Below are 23,882 nucleotides of genomic sequence, written 5' to 3' on the forward strand. Positions count from 1 at the left end.
GCTCCTCCTAGTCCTATTTGATTCTGCAACATTTTTATGAAACTATAATTATGACTTTCGACTTCCTTTAAAAAAAAAAAAGTAATACTTTTGACTTCCATAAATAATAGAACTCAATTCTTATTTGTTGTTTTTGTAATTTGAAAATTACGATAGAATTTTGAAACTATTATCGGGGTGAGTCACGACCAGACTGTTTTCTTTAAGACGTTTCGCGGCACTACCTAAGTTGTGCAAGGTAGACTAGCAACCACGCCGTCTCCAGGATAAAACAGCCCAAATTCTAACTGTACGATTAAAGGCTGCACTGCCAGAAATCGCTCGAGAATAACACCTCAATATGGTTTTCGAAAAGTTTCGAAAAACCACTCTAATATGGTACGTAGACCACTCGATAAACCAAAGAAGGAGGAAAGAAAGAACGGTTCGTCAACACAAACCGCGGGAGGGAGAAGAGAGGAGAGAAAATCAGAGAAAAGTATTCGATTCTCAGTTTTGGAGTGAAGAATACTATTCCCGAGCTCTCAATTTATAAGGAGGATTTCTACTAGAGTGTGTGATCTACCCGATGTGGGACATAAAATTTTCAATTCACACTTTACACTAGTTTCTCCATCCTTATGTTTACATTGCAAAGGCTCCACAAACTCACTAGTATACTCCAAGTTTTTTTCATTATACACTAGTGTTCCAACATTATTGTACTAGTTAATCTTGTGAAATTTATCTTAAACAGTGTTAATTACTTAAATTCTTAATATGCGTTCAATGAACTTCAACTGCGAGTAAAATAATCAACTTGAACTTACCATTTTTTGTTATATTTAACTGAAGACACAATAAAAATAAATGAAAAAACAAAAATAGATTGATGCATATGCGTCGCGTTTTTTTGGTCAATTCATTGCGTAATTTCTATCCGACAGACATGGGTGTATTGTCTTCAAAGATTTTTTGTTTATTTAAACCTTAAAACACAAAAAATGCATGTGACAGTGTAGATGTAATTATATTTATCTCTCTTATTTTGTCTTTTATAATTTCAACGCATTTTAAAAATACAAATAAAAATTACAACATGTCATGTTGGACATTAAATTTTTTTATGTCAAAATATCATCTATAAAAAAATTTGGGAAAAAAGAATCAATTTCCATAACATAATTTAATCTAAAGTGGTATTCATATTTATCATAAGACCTAACTCAATAAACAATGTTGATATTGTTATACTACATATCTTCACTTGGGTTAAACCCGGACTTCTCAGTTGTGCGTGAGCTTCATGTTGTATTTGTCACTTTCTCTACGGACAAAAATTAAGTAATATTCATATTTTGGATTAAATTATGTAATTATGTTACAAAAATTACATGAAATAAATTGAAAAACTTTCTTCTCCCATGAATAATTGCCAAGATTTCCTTGTTACAAATGCGAAAGGAATGAATACCACATTTAAATCGGAGACCAAAAAAAATCAATTTTAATAAACAAATGTAACTTTTTTATTTTACAAAACATTCGTCCTACTCCTACCATTCATCCTAACAATGCTCACAGCACCACAAACTACCGTGTGATTCAAAATGATTGAACAAATGATGATTTGTGAAAGCAGGTATATGGAGACAAGAATCTAGAATTTCAATTTCAATTATCTACATTTGCAACTTGGATTTCCCTCTTCCAAAAGGTAACTGTCACAAGTCCCACTGGAAATCAAGGCTTTAGACAAACAGCTTTGGAAGCATCCAGATGGTTAAGGCGGCAGGTTCCAAGAAGAACCTCAGGAAGCTCTTCACGTGTGTTTCCCTGAATATATATTGCATCAGCATATAATAATAACAATTATTTGTTTCAGAGGGCAAATGGCATATGTCATCATAAATATTTTTTCATAAGATCGTGCATAAATATAGGAGTATATACTTATTTATTTGTGTCCCAAACAGCTTGGTTTGAATCTAACCATATGTGAATTTTCAGTGATATATAATTTTCCAATTTTAGCTCAAAATTTATTGAAAGGAAAGAAATTACAATATTATTTTACCTGTATTAAAAATGCCATCTCAATAACAAGATGGTTGAGGTACCCAAGTACAAGATTTACAACACCTCTTGCAATAGTTGATGATCCAACATCAACCCCAATCTGAACGGATGCCACAATTCCAATATAAGCATTACACGAAAGATAAAAGGGCTAAATATTTCATGCATATACTTTGAGACAAATTGTTTCAACACCCATTAACTCATTCTCCTTCGCTTCATTTTTTTTCCGCAGACCACAAGGCACGCCAATACATATATAGTTCCAAATACACCAACTTAAAATTGTAGAATTGATAAACGTGTGCAAATTATCCTGATTTTCCTAATAAGTTACTATTCAACAGATAGTCACAAACTTACTTCCAAATAGTTCTTTCCCTGGAAATAGTTGATTTCCAGAGCTTGTCCAACTAAGCACGCCTTCTTTCCCACACTCTGTTTTACTATCCATGAACCCTGAAACAGGAATGTCAACACTCAGTCCATATATTCCATGGGCTAAACAAAAGAAGAGCACAAATGTTTCCTTCTTAACATGGACCACATATGCGTATAGTTATTCGGGATCATTTATTCTATTGAAACATTTGCCAGAATTAAGTGATACTGTGAAATCAAACCAACCACTGGAAAAACATGTTCTAATGAAAAAAGACGTTTTCAACAAAACACCGGTTACTTTATCTGAAGAGCCATTAAGATGCACCTCAGAGAGCAGACCGAAAGTCACTGGTTACTTTACTAACCTCAGATATGTATGGTATGAGTTTAAATCTTGAATTTCTGAAGGCATTGTCACCTTTGATAAAACTATCAAGCAAAGGAGCATCTTCCACCGGGGTGTTCATCATATAGTATAGTGCCAAGCTATATGTTGTAGAACCTGGAACCTGGTTCAAAGAAGCGTCTAAATCAGTGCCATGCTAAATTTTATGTTAAGAACAACCTAAGCCAAGGATTATTGATTAACCTGGATGTTTACAATGAAGAAGAACTCAGGCCCACCCTGTGCTGCATATTTCTGCAAGTTAACAAAAGTCATTAAATTGATTTTTCTTCATAATATAAAAAAAAAAAAATATAAGTAGTTACTTGATGGCTAAATATAATCATAATTAAGAACCAAAACAACCTGCACAATGCTCCCAGGACGGCCACCAAGATCATCTTCCCTTCTGTCAGATCTCAACCAATCTGCAGCAACCATTTGCATCAAAGTCCCTTTTGCTTTAACCTAGTAATCAGTATTCCAAATGTTTGAGATCAGTGACAAAGTTAATGGCTTAACCAACTAAAACGATAATTGCAAAAAAAGCTGTTAACTTTCAGTTAGCATCTTTAATCAAAGAATTTCATTTTGTAAAGCAAATACAAAATTGCACTTGATCAACCCATATTAAATTAGTGAAGTAACAGAGAATGGGGAAGATGAAACAATGCATGCACAAGTGGGAACAACGAAAACAAAAATAGATTTCTCCTTCTACTTTTGCAAATAAAAAGTGATGATGTGTTGTTTCTTCTTATACCTTTTGGTGGTCTTCAAGATAATTCTCTCCACGAATCAGGAAAGTAGAAGGATCTGCTTCCGTCAAACTGCAAGGTAATGTACACGTAGGATCTTTTGGAAGAGTGGATCCGTACGGGCATGAAATGCTCTCTTCCCTAACCATCTCTTGCAAATCCATATAACCCCTTTTATGAACTGCACAAATTGTCTCTAGGCAATGAAAAAAGGAAAATAATTGATAATCACCATATGCAACCAAAGAGTATGCAAATGACCTGCAAGATCGTGCAGTTTTCTCACAAAATTAGCAGCAGTTGATAACTTTTGGTGGCGGATGTCCTGAAATTAACAAATTCATAGGAGGACAAGAAAATGCCAAATCAATCAAAATAGAAGTTTGACAGTATTTCCAATGCAAAATAATAGTAAAAATAACAGTATGAATGCACGGCCAAGTCAAGAAAATGCATTATGTGGTATGCAGTTTAAATAATCTAGCACATCTTGGGATGTCATGGACAGTGATGAAGATGCTTGCAGTAAGCACCCTATAGGTTTTGACAAGATAAAAAGCTAAAATGCATAGAGCCAAATTATGCCTAAATACATCCCTGCCATTGAATGCACCTATTGGAATGTCATTAGCGCTAGTGAACATGCTTTACAGTAAGCACTCAATAAGTTTTGAGAAGACATACTAAATTTCTAAACTGATAGAAAAATACATAAAACTGTGCATAAACCATCTAAGCAGATGCATACAAAACCAGAGCATAGAATAAAGGAAAGAGAATGAAGTGCACAACTTAGCAACCTCACAACATAAGGATTTGATTGGAAACTTTTCTAATATGAATAACTAATTGGTAAATTAATGAACATGATCCAGAATCAAAACGATCATGAATTAAGGATCCTCTAATTGTCAAAACTTTAAAACAATGTTGTCAAAATCGAGAGATTCTATCTTAAATTTGGGAATTGTAAATCATGGGATGAAAAATGGGTAGTAAGATCCAATCACTTAAATCAACAAGGTCATTCACCAACAACTGAGCAAAACACGGGACGAAGGAGAAGACCAAGCCAGAGAACAGATTCAAGCACCAAACACTAACATCAATAAGGCCATACACAAATCATAAGATCATACACCAGCAACTGAGCAAAACACAGGACGAAGGAGAAGAGCAAAACAGATAACAGATTCAAGCACCAAACACCAAATCAGTGAACTACTAGCCCTAAACTAGATGGACAGAAGACATATTCTGGGTTGAGAGAAACATGTGCATTTGGGTGTCAGCGAGTTAAGTGGTTGAAACTTGCTATTGGTTTGGCAGGGTGGGATTTCACAATCTCTCCAATGCAAACTTGGATATCGTACGGAATCTGGTTAGATAGCATTCCAGAGTAAGATAGGGATCTCCCGGTGCTCCAAAAGCATTAGAAATGTGAGATTACAATCATGATTTTAATTTAGTCAAAAAAAAAAAAATCATGATTTTGATTTCCTTTTACTTTTTTTCTTTTAAAAGTTGAGATTCAATAGTAACTTACAAAGTTTACATCATCTTACGCATCAAAGACATGTCTTCTAGAGGAGTAAGCATTTTTAGAGTCATATCAGAGACCCCATGATAAAAAGTTCGCTGTCTTGAGTCTTCATTTTAGATTATGGAGTAAAAAACACCTTTTTATACAAGTTTAGGTCTTGCAAATGATTCAGAAATAAAGCAGTGTTTATCAACTAATATAATAGGAAAAGTAAAGCAGTGTTTCACAAACAGACATAAAGAACTGAGAACAACATATGATTTTTGAAAGCCAATTGGTGGCACAGGCTGATCGTTAAATAAACAGTTAAATGTAAAGCAATCTCTCAGTATTAAGTTTCAAGACACACTTCATTCTGATTGACTTTGCACTCTTCATTTCTTTCAAGTGCAATAAAATCAACTATTTCAAATTTTTACCTGAGACTTCTGGTGACTACATTCAGTCATCCATCCCTTTTCTGACTCATCACAGTTTGATGGTTCCATAACATCATAAAACTCATCATCAGCATCATTTAAACTAACAAGGCTTGCATGCTCTGATTGTGTTGGTTCTACTTCTCCGATTGAGTTATCATGATTGTTCTCATCTGCCTGTATTTGAGTATCAGAGCTGGCATATTCTTCCTTCGGACTATTCCTTCTGTTTCTTGTCAACTCTCCAGATGAATAATCAGACAAAGTGCAATTCCCTAGTCTAGTTCTAAATAACTCCCTTAATGCTGCACGTGCAAGAGAAATCAATAAGTAAAATATAAACTAGAACATCAATCTTCAGATTAAGTATGTTCATATCCAGTGATATAAAATAATTGTAGGTCGTAAGCATATAATAGCAATGTCCAATAATATAAAAACCGTCAACAAAAAGAAGAGTACCGGCAACTCTCCCAAGCATTTGAATGGTCATGGAGTATGCCGATGAGGATTTGAGATAAGATCTCCAGCTTTTCCAATCAATAGCAAGCATATGCTTTACAACAGATTGCTTTCCCATGTTCGCCGGTGATATAACATAACCTCCACCTACAAAATAATGTAATTTGTAATCCTTCAACTACTCTTAGTCATGAATTTTCATCTAAATTTTCTATTTATCAACTTTCTCATGAACTAGAACATCTATAAAAAGAATGTCTATCAAAACAAATTTGGAAATCCTAAAGTATGGATAAATTGGATACTATGATGACAATAGTGATTAAGTGAAAGAAAATGATTCGAGAATTGACAAACTACTCTTAAAGTTCAGTATGAAGATTATTGAAAGCAAGAACATCATGATTACAATAGTATCAAAATTCCTTCTTCAAAAAAAAATAGTATCAAATTTACTTTTTAGGTTGTACAGATCAGCTAATAGAATGGAAAAGAAATGTGTACTATTTAAGCATACATTACTTTTAAGGCAGGCACGAACATAGCCTTTCTGGCGAGGACACTTCTTGTGAAACACGGAATGGTAAAGAATAACTACGACAAGGAAAATCAGAGAAGTTAGTTTCATTCAGAATAAGTGGCTATTTACACACATATTTTCTTCTACAGTTCACTACTACCATAGGTTCCATCATCTTCTCTCCTCCAATAGCGCCGCAACAAAAGGTCTCTTCGTTTTATTCCCCTGTAAAAAACATGGTATGAAACTAATAAAACTAGTACCGGAAAAAGGCCAGCAGGTACTGCCTCATAACAAGAAGTGGTACATGATAAGTGTTAAAGGGTTGTGTCTTACCAAGGCAACCAATCACTATAGAGCTGCTTGTGAATAATGTCGGTGTGACCATCCAGGTGCTCAACTACATTCCCCTTGTAGAAACAGAAATCCCATCTGCAAACCAATATATAACAAAGCATAAAGCACTTGAAAACCATGGTTTATAAAATTTCAGTGTGATTGAACTGCTTACCTATCCATTTCTATAATGTAACATGTTTATGACTAAACTTTCTCTATACAGCCCAGATTTCTACAAGCTATCATTTCAAACAAAGCACTCATGTTTACCTTGGCTCATGGTCATTGTTGTAGACCATAAAAGTTAAAGATCATTATGAATGTCCAGTTAAAAGTTCCATTGGATCTTGATATAGGTTTTGGTTGATGACAGACTTCTTAATATAATTCAGAGCCCTTTTATCAGACTTTGGGGAGACTAAAATGAGAAAGGAACTTGGGAGATATATTATTATGCTGTTCTTTTTTTATGCAAATGATGATTCGCTAATGACTATCAGATAGAATGCAGGGTGACCATTGGCCAATGGCTTTCAAAGATGGAGCATATGAAGACTAGCAAGGTTTATTCAGATGATTTTCATTTCTTCAGTGCTCTGGTTTTTAGTTTGTTTTACTCTTATACTTCTAGCATTCTCTTGTACAGGAATAATTCATCATTTATCCAAAAATAATAATAATGTAGTAAAATTGCATAAATATAATATGCCGTGACAATGTAATTCTATCCATCACAAGGGGTTATAAGGTGGATGGATTGGTTTCAGGGGAGGGACAAAGGGATTGGACTTGGAGTGATAAGTAGGACATATGTTCAACTCCCCTACTAACATTTGCTGTTAAAAGAAGTTACAAAATGCAAAACAAACTCCTCCCCCCTAAACATAACACGTTAAAAACTCAAGTCAATAAGCAACAGAATGAAATTATCCTAAGGCAAAATGTCCTTATACCAATACCAATTAAAAGTTGCACCTAATGCAAAAGAAACAAACATTAAATAAGATAATGTGTTCTTGTTAATATAGCAATGCTGTTGTGGATGATTGCATCCACCTAATGGACTTACTCTGATCTTGAAGGACCAAGTGACATAAGAGTCTGGAAAATGGCTTCTGAAGTTCCATCTACCACACCAACAGCCATTATTGCAGGGTGATCATCCCATTTCTGGAAATTGGACAATATTCAAGAATTAGTCTTTTCAGTTTTAAATTAAATATAAATAACCATATACTTAAAAGAAATTTTGTCAACCTTCCCACAAGAACCCCTATCTTTTGCTTCCCTGAATAATCGTAAACCTGCATTACACCCATACACATTTGTCCAAGTTTTAGCTAGGTTTTGATTATCTGAAATTATGAAACAATTTTCGAAAAAAGAAAACCCCAATAGCATACAGTGAAATAAACTTTTACCATTTTGGCAGCCGAAGATAGTCCAAGTTGACGGGGCAATAACATCAGAAGAAGAAAGTGTCCAGTCTATAGAATATTGTTGACTTCTACTAGAAGATCCCCTTAAGCTGCAAGCATGGCACCAAAAAAGAAAACACAAGGTCATGCAACAGATGCATATAAAAAAGAGAGCAGCTCAAAATAGCCTCAAATACTAATTAGTTCAATCAACTTAAGACTTTTTCTTGCAGTTAAAATCATTTATAGGAACAATAAATACCTAAAGGATTGCCATCTCCTCTTGGAACATCCTATAGCTTCCGGGGCACCCTACACAAGGTATCAACAATAGCTTCATCCATCGTTCAAAAGTTCCACCACAAGTTAAATATCGTTTCAGATCATGAGCCTGTTTGGATTGGCTTATTTAAGCCTATCTACTGACATAAAGACTTGTGACATTGTTTGAAAAAACTTATGAAAACAGCTTATATGACATGTGATATGACTCAATTCGAGTAGGGATCACACTCCAGAAATTTAGAGAGAATTTAGAAAGGAAATTTGATTATATTTCATTCATTATAGTAATGAGGCATACTATGCTTAAATAGACTTGTGCATACTCATGATAAGATAACTACAACGACTATATAATAGCAGTGCTTAATAACTAACTAAGAGAATATGCTTAAAAGATACCTTCTAGAACATACCAGAAGAGTTGTTATTCTCTTATCCTATCAACACATTCATCAGGATAGCTAATGAAAACAACTTATTACATAAACACAGTTTGACTTTATTTTATCTTGTGTAATAGGAATATAGCTTATTCATAAGTGCTTATATGATAGGCGCTTACGCTATAAGCTACAAAATAAGTTGCTGCTTGTAAGTATGCATGTATGTAGTAGTACCTTTAAAGACGCTTCATTAAAGGACTGAATCCACCTCGCTGCTTCTTCAGGACGACTCGCTCCTAACTACAACACCCATGTTTTGTTATTCCAAATTGAAACATAATTTCAAATTTAAGAAAACCCTGTATTCTAAACCTAATAGTAACCTCACCTTTAATTGATCATTGTGATCCGAGGTATTATAGAGTGTGAATATAAAGAACACCTACAATCCACACAAAAAAAAAAAAAAAACATTATTGATTTTGAGTGAATTGGTTCCTACTAAAAATGAGTTGAAGGTAGACTAATTTATGTTTGGATACATTCATGTAAAAGTCAGTTGAACAATAAACTTGACAGTTTAAACAAAAACTTCAACTTCAGACTTCAGGTTAGAATGAATTCTGGCGGCAAAACCAATTACATTCTAGAGCAACCAAACATGTCAAGCCAAAATCAATTCTACACTTCAAGGATCAACTTTGGCTACTCCAAAAATGAAACCAGACATACACTTTGAAATTAAACACAAAAAACCAATACTAATTAAAACAAATTAAATAAAAAAATTGAAGAAAGATTAAGCAAATTACTTTTCTATTAATACTCTCTCTTCCATTATCCATTACACGAATGCATGAATCCACAATAGCACTTCTCACAGGATCCTGAAGAAAAAAACTTACAATTTCACATAATCGATTCTAAAAACAAAAACAAACTCAATTTTGTAGTGATTTCAACCAAAAAAAAATATGAAAAACGTGAAATGAAATTGAAAAAATGATAAACCTGATCGGTAGAATTGGGAATGGATTTGAAACTACGAAGAAGATGATCATGAAGAACAAAGTAACGTTTTCTAGAAAATTGAAGTCCAAAACGGTTACAACGAATTAGGTATAACCAACCTTCCATTTTACTTCCATTGTTTGATATTGCAGTTTCATTTTCATTATTCATTCTCTTATTATCAAATTTTCACAATATTTTTGTCAAATTTATGAAAATGAAATAATTTGAATTGAAATCATTGAGCTAAGAAATTGAATGAAATGAAGATTGAAGTGATGAATGCAATGTGCAGAAGAAAGGAATCTTTGGAATTGCAGTAGTTGCAAATTGAACGAAGAAATCAATGCAATCAAAGTGTTTGAGTTTATGCCTCTGCCATAACAGACAAATGTTGCTCGCTGTCGAGTAAATGCAAATTCGACCCACCTTAAATTACCATTTTCTCCCTCCTCACTAAATCCTTTCTTCTCTCTTACGCATCTAATCTAGTTCGGGTACTATTAACCCCTTGCTTCCAAGTTGGTTAGGTGGTGATGACTTTAAATCTCCGATGTTATAAATAATTTATGTGTTGAATCGATCTATAAAGAGTTTATTTGTCTTCAATATCAGTGAACAATAAGATTGATTATTTTAATTAGTTAATCATTAATTATGTGATACAAAGATTTTTAAACAAAATTATTAATGAGGGCCGTATGGACATTACCTAAGAATTTCATATCTTGAACCTCACTCTGCTAATGTGGGAGGTAATTTTAAATCTCTTTTGTTTTTGTATGTTTTTGTGTATTACGTACTATGACATCATCATTTCGTTTTAATTTTTTATTATAAAATATATTTAGAAATAAGTTATGGAAAATTGAAGTATTGTAATTTCTAATAATACACAAAAAAAATTTATAAAATTTAACTCTTTTACATTATTTCTTTATTAAACTATGTTTTTAGATTTGAACCATTAAATTGTAAAAAAAAACATTGGTTTGCACCGTTTCCCTCAAAAAAAAAGAAAAAAAAAATTGGTTTGCACCGTTAAAAAATAATGCTATTGGATACTCCAACGGAACAACAATGACCATAAACTTTCATTGAATTTTTTTTTTTGGTAAGTAAACTTTCATTAAATTGATAATGCCTGCAAAAAAATTAACCTTTATTATTAAAAAAATATATTAATTTTTAAATTAAAATAGTTTTCTAAAGTTGTGATTGTCTTTGCAGAAGAAGCTTGAGCCTACTTGGTGAAAAAGCTTCTTACTTGCCAATTGTTTTTCTTTCTTTCTTCCTAAAACTTTTTTAACAGCTGGCTATATCTTCGTAACGAAGCTACAATAACTTGTCGCTTGGTATCGACAAATGATTAAATTAAATTATTATTAAAATAACAAAGAAAATAGGTTATGTTTCTTACTTTCTTCCATGAAACACTATAAATCGTATCCGTGAGCTTAACTCAGTTGGTAGGAATATTGTATATTATATGTCGGGAGTTCGAACCCCGAACACTACACTTCTCCACAATTAATTGTGTGAGCTCTAACCACTAAACTACTTGACAAAAAAAAAAAACTACAAATCTTTGGATAATTAAAATTAAAAGTGAAACGAATATTCGTTGTGTCGACATTGCATTGTTAAATCAATGTATATCATAATCAAAATCAATCTACTCGTAGCGTTGGTTGGTATTTTATATCATTGTAATTTTATGTTAAAATATCACTGATCTTAGTATTTAAGATGACTAGGGTAATTGATGCTTAATGTGTGTAAATGTTGAATACTTGAAATTTTAATTTATTTATGATATTGCCTACATTTAAAAAAATAAAAATAGAGTCATTCGGAAAAAAAAAAATCATTTTTTTCTTTCTTTTGACAAAGTCACATGAAATTCTAAAATCTTCTACTTTTCTCTCTTTCAATAATATTTTAGTTATAAATTACATCATAGAATAATCAATAACTTAATTTATATGTTTTCTTTGAATTGATACGAGGGAGTTTAGACCAATTTCACGTTATTGACGACGTTATCATAGCTTTATTTAAGAGTATCTTGCATAAAAAGAGACAACCTAGATGGTTTAATCTTAATCTAAAACTTGTTAATATTGAATGATATATAGCCACATGGACAAAAAAAAATGTGACAGTCTCGAAATCTAAACTTTTTAAAATCCTTATCTCAAAAGCATAGTTTTAAAAATCGGATCGGTCATCGACTCGGTAAGGTTAGTGAGTCATTGGATTATTGGTCGAACCACTGGATCACTGGTCGAACCGCATGACAGAATCGGATTGAATCGGATAACTCGGATATATCACTCGGTCTCCATAAAATTTTTATTTTTGTATTAAACATATGACTCGATTTATATAAAAAAATCATAACACTAATAAATGTTAAAAGAAATCATCAAATAAATTATGATTTCTCAAATTTGCTCTTTAAATTTAAGTCCATCGACCATGACATAATTATCTAATCAAATACCTAAATTAATTCTCTCTCTCAGTATATATATATATATTATGATTTGTCAAAAAAATAATTATTATTTTAAGAATAATAAATTAGAAACAGTTAATTTTACAATATATATTATCAAGATAAACAAAATTTTAAGAGAGATATAATACAAGTTTTTATTTTTTTGAAGGAAGATAAAATACAAATATATATAATATATAATCAATAACAACTAACATACTATCACAAACAATTGCATGCTGTAGTGGAAATTAAGCGATCATGTTATGTGTATGCCTTGTGGATATTATATGCACTTACTTTTAAGTTTACATTCACTAGCACAATAAGTTAAAGTATGACCCGTATTAATATTTAAATGCATAAAATAAAAAGGTTGAAATTTAAAGCCCTTGTTTTCTCTCTCCTTTCACCATTGTTTGGATCTTGAAATGTTGCTTCACCTTGCATCTAGGATTCATGTCCTTTCAACCCAATTGATCATTAATCTTTTATCTAACTTGAAGAAAAACACCAGAACATACACTTATTTAATTTCCATGAACCACGTAAACAACTGGATGCCTGAACCATATTTGTTAACCTTCTCTGTTGTTGTCGTCTCATTGAGATCTAGAAACTTCATGTATCATTTTATTTCAAACTATTTTTTTTACTTTAAACAATTGTTTATAAAAATCCTAGATTAATTTTCAAATTTGCATAAATTGAATAATTAACTTTACCTACTTACGATGATGACACATGCTATATTAATTATGTTTTTATGAAAAAATAAGGCAAGTTAGTCACTAATAAGTAAAAAATGTTAAGCAAGTATAAATAGAAGGGAAAGTAGGATGAATTGTTCTCTGAAAAATAAGGACGATAGAGTTTGAAATTTATGCCATCAATCTTATCGTAAATAGATTGGAAATGAATCAAAAGATTGCCCCGTAAATAATAAACTTTATGGATCATTTTTTTATTTTAACAATTTGGTTGGTAACATGAATGAAAAGCAAGTGCATATTATACCCACTATTGCTGATCATTTGGAAAGGAGCATTGTTACCTTATAAAAAGGGCTCCATATTAGGCTCCCATTTTAAACATGAAAGATTACTAGTAACTATTGTGTAAGTTGTTAATATCTTATTCAATATATTAACCAAACCCTAGATAACAAAGGACCCAAAATCTAGTGGTTGCAAAACCACTAGAATAATCCACCATAATCACACCCAATAACTAACCCAGAAAAAGAAGAAGAATCAAAACAATACACAACTTAAAACAAACCCTAGAACTCAAATAATCGACCAAAATCACACCACTAACCCTAAAATCAAAATGAGAAAGAATGGAAATCACTCTTCAGGGTCTTTGCCCTTTCCAGCAACAACCTCTTTAATTTCAACCCATTTCTTGACTACATGTTTGGTACACTCTAAAGCCCCGTGTCATAGTGATGGCACAGAAAACAAACCACCTACAACTAATATTCAACAACAAAATCATGATCCAAAGCCCAAATGGAAAATGGAAGAAAACCTTCAAGATTTACCTTGCAAGCGATGCGAGCGAATCTAACTTCGTAACGATAATAGGTTGAATAATCGATACAAATCGAAGAACCCAATAGATCACCGACCTTGTAACAAATTCAGTGTTTACCAACCCCAAAGAAAGAGAGTGAACCTTCACCCTTACAACAACACGCATAACATTATATTTCCATGGATCAAACCAGCCTTTCAAGGTTCGGTTGCTATGTACCGATTACCAACAACCCATGAGCCTTTATCCAAGTCATCATTGAACATCACACAGTAGAAGTTGTTGCCAAGTGCAGTTACTTTCACACCCTTTTTTTTTGCCCATATGTTGGTAATATTCTCAGCGACTTCACCAATTTCGTAGTTGCACTCCCATTATTTTTGCAATCAGAGTATTCTTTGGGAAAAAATGACACATCGTATTTTATTAATGTTTTGCGTATCATTTTAATCTGTGCCTAGTTGACGCAGGCGTTTCAAAAGAAACTTGAAAGTTGTATTGCGGGATGGTGACAGAAGGACTAAGTTTAGATACATGGAGTTATAATTGATTGAGTATGTAAATCTATATTGTAGTTAAGGCTTGAACCATAGTGTTTCAAATGAAGTTTAAAGGTCTACATCATACTATTGCTACATACACTAATGTGATTTATGAACTAAGTCATTATAATCATGTAACTATAAATTATTATTTACAGCTGCAATATAGTAAAAGAAATAAATACATTTTTTTTTGAACGAAGGTTCGTGTTCATCATCACATACATAGTTTTCTTTCAAAGCGATTATCTTTTCCATGATATATGAATAACTCATATATGTAAACTTACCTACATTTTTTTTTTGTAGTGTTTTTATTTTATTTTATTTTATTTATTGTTTGATATCTAAAGTAACAAATTTTTTGGTTTCTTGGTATGTGTAAAAAGTCAAAAATACAATAAGAATGAATGAATATAATATATTTTTGGGTTCTGTAATGTGTTATAAATCTCATGTCATACGTCCTTCATCTGCAGTAGACGGTTGCAACCTCACATGTCGGTTGAACTTTACAGAGAAAAGCCATCGTAAAAAATGCACGTAGACAAAACCTAAAAACTTGGAGAAAACTATAGTCAAAATGTATATATATAAAAAATCATTTGCTTCAGTTTTGAAACAAAAATTAATAAAATGAAAATATTAATGGTATCATAAATATTAATGAAAATATCACAAAAATATTAATGGTATCATAAATATTAATGAAAATATCACAAAAACAACAATAACAATAAGAGTATCTTACGTAAAATATTTAATTATTAAAGTCCCACAAAATATCATAAACAAAGTATTTAATTATTCTTTGTCACAAAAAAAAAGTATTTAATTATTATAGTACCACAAATGTAAATAAGCATTAAACCTTGGTAGTAATACTAGTTATTATTACATAAATTATTTTGTACATTATATTTTTATTCTTGAGAGCAAGACTCTTTTCATTCGCTTGATGACCCTCGTTAATTAAGGTATCACAATCTTCATCACTCTTCTTGTTTTTCTCCTGATGACTTGTAGTGGACATACCACTCCACTCGCATGTCCTACCAATCATCTCGTTGAAAAATTCATCAACATCTTCTTCATTTTGTTTTTGTTTCGCAATTACAAGTCGCTCAATATTTTCATAAGTGATTGATTATCAATTATCTTTTGTCTAACATTATAGATGAGCCACTCAACATTTTGTAACCAGCTTTGATGACACTTGCAACCGAATATGTCAAATATTGGAGAACACATAAATTAGTCATGTACTTAAAAAGTAATTCTCAAGTTGAAACTTGGAATGATTAAGTTAAAAACAGACTTCAGAAAGTTCTGAAGTGTTAGTGTAAAACTAGTAAATTAACTATAAGTGATTGTGTGTGTGTGTTGTGTTTACTGTAAATAAAGAGTGTAAGGAAAAGAAGAAGTACAGACAAAATTTATAGTGGTTTATTCAATGTGGTCTAGTCCACTCCTCACAATCTTGTGAGATTTTCCATTATGATGTTTGAGATAACCTCTCAACTCCTGCACCTTACAACTTTGTTCCCTTGGAATAATTACAACATGTATTCTCTAAGCTTCAGTAGGCTTACAACTTTGTCTGCTAAGTCACACAAGAATTTATAACTTTCTACTCAACTAACACTTTAATACCCTTAAAACTAGATGAGATTTTTCTTTTACAATTGATTTGGAAGTTTGAAATAAATTGGACAAGAGAAATAAGAAGAGAAGAGGAAGATTATCTTTGAAAAGATAAGAGAGAAGATTGATTCACACTCTTGAAGATTTTAGGAATATTTTGAGTTGATTTGTGTAATCAAAGTCGCTATGATGCTTTAAACACTTTTAATAAGTTGTTTTAAGTATGTTTGTTAGTTGTGTGCTTTAATACAGAGCCTTCCCCTCCTTTTATAAAGATTATTGACATCTTGTAGTTGCTAGGACGTGTCCAATAGCCTTGTGCCACGTGTCCCAAGACTTAGCAACTTTTGCTTAAAAGACTTGATCAACATTATGAACTTCAAATACTTCAGAATGTTGTTGTGTTCTTCAGAATACTTCTTTGCTTAAAAGTCTTAATCAACATTATGAACTTCAAATACTTCAGAATGTTGTTGTGTTCTTCAGAATACTTCAAAATGTTGTTGTGTTCATCAAGATGTTGTTCATATGAAAGTCGGATGTGTTTATGAGTTCATCATATGAATGTCACATGAATTTCTAGGCTTGTCCATGAGTTATGTTCTTCGTACATACTTCAAAAATGTTGTTAGACAAAAAACCTTTTCAAATCTGTCTTGGAACTTGTGCAAGAGAGAGAAAAGTAGAGTTGACACTTCATGCCCAGGCTTTAGGGGATTTTCTAATTCTTGTATTGTACCAACTCTCATACGTGTCTAATTCTAATTGAATAAGACTATAACTAGTTTTTTGCTTTTGCTTTCACTTTTCACCAATTGTACTTGTCTGTTAGATTGGAAGCACGTGTGGGAAATGAACTTTTTGAACTCAGAATATTCCTTTGTTTCACTTAGGAAGATTTGTAAGACTCTCATTTGATGTAATCAAACTCTAATAGTGAAACATCAATGAAGTGTAGTATGTGTAACATCTAGGATGATATTCTTGATGGAATATTCCTAATGTTTCCTACTTGAATTGTTCATGGTCTTGAATGAACATTAAAGATGTCTTTTTGACTTTAATCAAATAAATGGCTTTATTCCTTGATTGATCTAATTCAAAGTACTTTACTGAGCTTTTATTTATATTATGTGAGCCTTGCATGTTCTTGATAATGGTCATGAATTTCTGGGCTTGTTCTTGATAACCATAAGAACAACCTTCTGAACTATGCTGAACATTCTGAACTATGTCTAACTTTATGAACTCTGACTCGGTTCAAAAGTCTTAATGTCCTTTGATTGCTTGCTTCTTGGATTGATTTATTCTTTGTTCTTGTCTTAGTTAAACACTCAAGAACAAAATTAAATACCAAGAAACTATTCAATGTCCATTAATCCTTTAATCATTAAGGTTTGTTATATTTAAAATTAATTAGGGATTTTTTCTCAATAGTTCACACCAAAAACCTCGCACCCCACAAACACAGATAAGACGACAAACCTAGCCACCAAAGATCATAATGACATTAGAAATAGCAAAAGGCATGACATACCATGAACGATAATAAACACTTCTATAAAAAAAAGGTCGGTTCAAATGCTCACCAACGGAGAACAATGGACGTAATTAAATAAGGGGTCCCATCTCTAGAGGTCAGACTCTCAAAGGCTAGCTACAAGCTACAATCCTAACTCCCTCGATGACACATATATCTCGAAGGGAAACTGTTGCGAACTGGGTCAAGACTCAATCTGAGCTCGGACCCGGGCCACCGTGAAATTAAACGCTTGGCGGTGCATGGCATGAACACGCCCTAACTCCCACCAGATCGCGGTCAGGACGCTATATCTGGACCGTTCAATCTAGATCCAATGATGTGACTATCACCAGATTATTACAAGTGTCCCTTGAGGACATTTGTCCAGGTGAAGACCTGACAACCAAAAATCCTACTCATTCCCTATAAATATTTATACACAATATTCGGTCATGTATCTCACTCTTTACCATTACTTGCCTCACTCTATTGATCACTCAATGTCTTGAGCATCATAGCACGTGCATATACACCATCTCTATTAGGTGGAGAATGACTCACAGCGAACCACGAACTAGTGGACTCACAACGAATTTCTTCCTCTTACCATCGACAATACATTTCCAATACAACTTTAATTTTTTTCTCCCAACTTTACCCTCTCCAACTTTTCTCTGACACAATTTTCAATGCAACTTTAATTTTGTCTTTTTCTTATAAAGTAAGGGCAGTTTAATAAAAGCGTTATATCCAATGATTATGTCATTCCATTTCTTAATCTGTGTGACAACGCCTAAAGCGACACTTATTTTAAAACGGAGAGAGTATATGACTGTCAAAGATAAATCACTTACTTAAAGTTACATAAATTTTATTAACAAAATTTAATTTACACCCATTTCAAGTTTCCTTGAGCTAAAACACCCAAAATATACGAAATTATAAAAGATAATAAGCCAATTGTTTTAATTAGTAGAATCCTTGCTAAATTTTTTAGCCTCGTGATTTTCCTCTTCTTGATTATCCATGTTTTTTCCAACCAAAAGGGGTGAGCTATCTTTGTCTTTAACCTGTAAAGAATAAAAAAAAAATATTGAATAACTAAATTGTTGTATAGATGAGTTTTAAACAATTTTTTTTTTGCCTATCTTGGATTTTATTTGAATTATTTATCTATTTAGTTGAGTTATGTATTTCTTTTAGATATAAACATAGATGTTTGTGAGTTGTGACTTAGAAATTATAACAACATGTGCTTATATTTTTCAATGATATGAACAATATAATATTTAGCTTTTAACATAAAAGCAATTTTTATGGACTATACTACTAATAGTTTAATTTAATCTCCCAAAATGAAGGGCATGTTTATTTTTTTTTGAGGGAGAAGGGCATGTTTATTATACAGAATAAATATATCAAATAAAATTAAAGAAATCAACAAAGGGAGAAAAACATGAAAATAATTAATTGAGTACCTGAGAGGCCAATGAAAGATCACCTAATAATTGTTTCTTTTTATTCTCCTCTAAGCAGAAATAAGAGTACAAAACCATTCCAAAAATAGCAATCAATATTCCAATAATGTTCCTTCCATTGAAGGGGTCATGGAGCAATGTGTAGCCAAAGCCTATAACAAGGCATGTTTTGAGGTGGCCTAGTACTTGATAAGTTACAGGTGATGTTTTGCCAATAACTAGAAACGTGCTGAAGTTCACAGAAACAGCAATCAAGCATGATAGGATGATGAATGCCTGTTTGTTCGTTTTTTCAAACAAAAAATAAATAAATGTTCGAGATTATCAATCCTTTTCATATGGTAAACATTCATACCAGAGTATAAAAATATAGCAAATAATTAATGAGGACTAGGATTGAACATTACCAAGACTGTAGAAGAATATTTGTAGGCAAACACACTTTGGTTGGTGAGCAATTGATCCACAATAGGGCCAGAAACAAAAAGAATTGCTGCTTGGAATGGAGCAGAATGGTAGAGCAACTGTGTGGAAGAAACATTAAGCTTCTTTTGTATTGTGTTGGTTAGCTAAATTAATCACCAAGTTAAGAAATCTAAATATCAAATTTTCTTCACCTTTAAGCCATCATATCTAATTAACAACAATAAATCACATAGTAGCTATTATAAAGGATACAATTTGGCTAACACATGTTGTTATGATTGCTAGAAGGGAAATAATGGTTCCCACAAAATTGAGTTGAAGATCAGTGATAGAGGCAACACCAACTCCAACAAGTAATAGGAATAGAGTGAATTTTATTTTCTGGCTGCATGAATTAGCACAAGGGATCATTAGCATGTGACCATGATTTATTATGTAATGGATAAGATAAACAAGTACTTAGTTCTTTAATTCACTTTTTACCTGAATTGTTTCTTTAGGAAAATGGTTTCTAACATTACTGTGAATGGTATGATCGCAAGTTTTGTCATCTGCAAAACAATCATTTTTTATTTAGGCAAAGAGAAAATATATTAAATTAAAATAATAGGAAGTACAAGATGGAGGCGAAAGCCCTGATCTAGAAAACCACAAACCCTGGCGGGTGATACAAACAAGACAAAGCAAAGTGGTACAAACAAGAGACACAACCCTAAAACAGCCACTACCACTGACAATTCAGCGAACTCACGTATGAGCGCGAAACCAAATTGCAAAAAAACGCAGAGTGAGTGATCAGAGCATCAAAGAAGGCGTATGAACACAACAATCATTTCAAAGCTACAATCATTTTAAAACAGATAAAATATTTGATATTTTTTTCATCTCGTGGTTAAATATTCTTTACACTTCTCTCATTATTTTAATAAAATTTGATGTTAAAAGAAAACCAAAAAAAACTTCATAGTTACTATCTTCATATTAATCAAGATTTAGAAAAAAAGTACATCGGCTAAAAAACACATAAAAAGGTTACAAATATATTTCCTCCTCAGCATATTATAAATCATTTAAGATTTTGATATATGAATAGAAAAATATAATTAATAACATTATAAGTTTTATAATTTTTTATCTGTTCTTGTAAACTATCGTTTACCCTCTCATACTAATTATAAAATATAATAGAAAAATAATAATAACACTTCATTGGAATGTTAAAATTTCATATAAGACATAACAGTTTCTTTTTGACTAAAATGACTTGCAGGAGTAATTAATATAATAAAATAAATATTTTTTATAGACTAAATTGCATGTTTAGTCTCTTACGTTTATTTTAGATTTTAAATTGATTTCATACATTTAAAAAGTATTAAGTTGGTCTATTATACGACTAACATCATAATAAGTTTGTTCTTTTAGTCAAATCTCCGTTTAAAACATCAATATAGATATAAGAGATGCACACATAAACTAAAACTTTTTAAACGTAAGAGACAAACTTAAAATATATGGACTAAACATGCAATTTAACCTTCTTTAAACTACAAACAAAATGAGATGGAGTGAGTATTCTTAACCTGATAAAAGCCAACAGAGTTGAATCCAAGACTCAAGTTGAGAAATCCAATGGAAACACCATTTAAAAATCCAAAAAGCATGATCGTTTTCATGTCAATGGATTTGGTGACGAACAAGTTTAGACGTTGAGCCACATGAAGTGTACAAAATGTGACCATCAAATGCCAACTTGTAAGCGTTGTAGCTGACCCAAATCAAAATCATAATTTAAAGTTAGTAGAATAATTATGAATAATAAAGTTAGTGAGAAACAAAATGATTATTACGACTTACCAAAAGGGAAGCCAAGCTTGCTCATCAAGGCTTTGTTGCATATGACAATGGAGACAGAAGAAGCTACTGAGAGAAACAATGCACCAATAACACCCAATTGGAACTTCCCCATCTCTCCCATTTTCTGTTCAAAGTTTTTTTTCTCTTCAAGATTCTTCTCAGTAAGCAAAACTAATGTATATAATATTATTTAATTTCTGAAAATGAATAAAAAGTATACTCCTATATAATATTATAAGTCTATAAAATATTACCGTTGCAAAAAAAAATGTATATATAATATTATTTCAAATTTTTTGTTCAAATATTACTTTATTTATATAATTAATTTACATAGTTTGAATTTCACATATGTACAATTTTGATCGAAAAAACGAACAGCACATCGGTATTTAGATAACAAGCATTGTAGATTAGTATGCAAGTAATTAACAATGTGGTATTTAGCTTTACTTTATATGGTTGGTACTTAAAAGGAAATGAACTCATTACTCATTAGCACGTACCTGGCTTATATATTAATTTGAGATCAACCTTGAAGCTAGTTTGTGGTAGGAGGCCCTGGAAATGATCGATCACACAAAATAATGAAATGAAACAAAAGATAGAAACTAATATGTACAAATTAAACTCATGGTTGAGCACAAAATGCAATCATATACTACATATAACTCATATATCAATATATAACTGAGTTTGCTTAATTAATTATTTTCATATGATCATACCTTAACTTGGGAAGATGGAGAAATGCCTCAGCGTTTATAGGTAGAGAGAAGAGAGAATGAGTATGCAATGGATGTTGAAGGATGTGTGAGCTTGTATGAGAATGTAATTTTTGTGGCTTTTATATTTTTTTATTATTGGTTAGTTGGTGCCTAATAACGCTGTTAACTTAAGGGTATGACGATTGTTTACGGTCATTTCAAGCAAGACAGTCAACAATAGATTGTGGATTACAAAAATAGGCCATGTTGTTTGTACACTTTTGTGTATTAATCTCTCTTTTTTTTTTTTTCTTCTTAGATTCTCTCTATTAAAAATAATCATATTCGAGTCATTGTTGAACACCGAATATATCATTTTGGTAGATCCAACTCATGTTGGTTGTATATTGATTTGTTCTATTCTTACCAATTAAAGAAATCTATATTCATGGGTAGAAGTAGTATATTAAGAAAATGAAATATTTTTAGGTGTAGCTATGTTTGTAGACCTTTAAGTTTGACTACATTCTTAGATTGCACTTTAAGATTTTCTTCTTCTTGAATTTTGATCATTTATGTTGCATTTCATTTTCACCGCTAACATGTAAATTATTATGCCCATATTTTTTTTTTTGTTTGGACTATTTTCGGATTATGTGGCGTGCGTTAAGATATAATCCCAACAACACGGTCAAATTTGTTGTACAAGTTGGAGTACTTTAATTTGCAAGAGTAGGAGGTTAATGACATTGATTATGTGCATATGTCTTTATTACTAAGTTTTTAGAGGTGGTACATGTACCTTGATGGTCGTAGAAATCCTCAAAAAATGTTGATCGTTTATAGTGTTTGATGGATGCTTTCTTAAGGGTAATTATTATAGGGATATACGTTTGCAACTTTAGACAAATACTCTAATGATCATATGGTTCCAATACACATGTTATTGATTAAAGTAGGACAAGGGACTGACACTGCAAACGAATGTAACATGAATGAGCAATTTAGCAAAAAAAAAACTTAAAAAAGACATATGTCTAACCAATTGGAAGCATTACTCACATAATTACCTATGAGTCATATTCCTTACAGGTGATTCATATTTCATTGAATTATGATACAAGGTTTGAACTGACTCGGTTCTACGAGTTTTTCGTAACAACAATGCTATGAGTTCTTCTTCTTTTTACAACAAGAATCAAACTTGATATCCAAACTTTATAATGCTCACATCAACTATGCACTAACCACTTGCGGTAAACTTCAATGGTGCTAAGCCCAGTTACGGATCCAAAAATTTCAATTAACAAGGCACAATTATGTAGAAAATAATTATTAATTAATAAGATAAAATAATGACATTATTACTCGGGAAAAAAATTGTGATTACAAATTATATCATAATATAACAAAATATATTTCTCTATATATGTGATCAAATAAATATCGAATAATTTATCTCTTACGTTAGTGTATTAAATTTATCACAAATAAAATTCAATAATTTTTAGAGGATATAGTAAAGTTCATAAGAATAATAGTAAAGAGCTATCGTCTTAAGAATAATAATGAAGAGATAACAATAAAATAAAAATTGTTGTGGGGGCAACTACCCCCAACACCCTAACGAGGATATGTGATTAGCTATGCTTTGAGTTCTTGTGCTTGTGGTTTTCATTATGAATAGACAAAGTATGAT

The 23,882-nt window shown here is 31.8% G+C and overlaps 2 protein-coding genes across 3 annotated transcripts; both read right to left on the reverse strand.

The window, feature by feature from the left end:
• Positions 1-1,374: 1,374 nt before the first annotated feature.
• On the reverse strand, positions 1,375-10,682 carry LOC11422660 (protein ENHANCED DISEASE RESISTANCE 2). Of its 2 annotated transcripts, XM_003597212.4 has the most exons (21): positions 9,966-10,626; positions 9,767-9,841; positions 9,343-9,396; positions 9,189-9,254; positions 8,549-8,598; positions 8,290-8,396; positions 8,126-8,172; positions 7,938-8,038; positions 6,866-6,961; positions 6,690-6,754; positions 6,532-6,603; positions 6,010-6,156; positions 5,548-5,852; positions 3,847-3,910; positions 3,591-3,766; positions 3,194-3,295; positions 3,032-3,082; positions 2,808-2,951; positions 2,422-2,517; positions 2,057-2,158; positions 1,375-1,815 (listed from the first exon to the last, which is right to left on the reverse strand). In XM_003597212.4, exons 1-21 carry the CDS (start codon positions 10,134-10,136, stop codon positions 1,723-1,725), a joined length of 2,184 nt encoding a protein of 727 aa, XP_003597260.2. In that variant the 5' UTR covers positions 10,137-10,626; the 3' UTR covers positions 1,375-1,722. The 2 variants fall into 2 exon arrangements, with proteins under 2 accessions (XP_003597260.2, XP_013465299.1); XM_013609845.3 differs by lacking the exon at positions 2,057-2,158 and having other exon boundaries at positions 9,966-10,682.
• A 7,894-nt stretch (positions 10,683-18,576) lies between these two features.
• On the reverse strand, positions 18,577-22,285 carry LOC11422661 (UDP-xylose transporter 1). Its single transcript, XM_003597214.4, has 9 exons — positions 22,205-22,285; positions 21,983-22,037; positions 21,477-21,600; positions 21,203-21,387; positions 20,103-20,170; positions 19,872-20,004; positions 19,601-19,762; positions 19,194-19,469; positions 18,577-18,785 (listed from the first exon to the last, which is right to left on the reverse strand). Exons 3-9 carry the CDS (start codon positions 21,595-21,597, stop codon positions 18,681-18,683), a joined length of 1,050 nt encoding a protein of 349 aa, XP_003597262.2. The 5' UTR covers positions 21,598-21,600; positions 21,983-22,037; positions 22,205-22,285; the 3' UTR covers positions 18,577-18,680.
• Positions 22,286-23,882: the final 1,597 nt, after the last annotated feature.

Source organism: Medicago truncatula, chromosome 2 (genome assembly GCF_003473485.1).
Source record: "Medicago truncatula cultivar Jemalong A17 chromosome 2, MtrunA17r5.0-ANR, whole genome shotgun sequence".
In the NCBI taxonomy this organism is placed as follows: Eukaryota; Viridiplantae; Streptophyta; class Magnoliopsida; order Fabales; family Fabaceae; genus Medicago; species Medicago truncatula.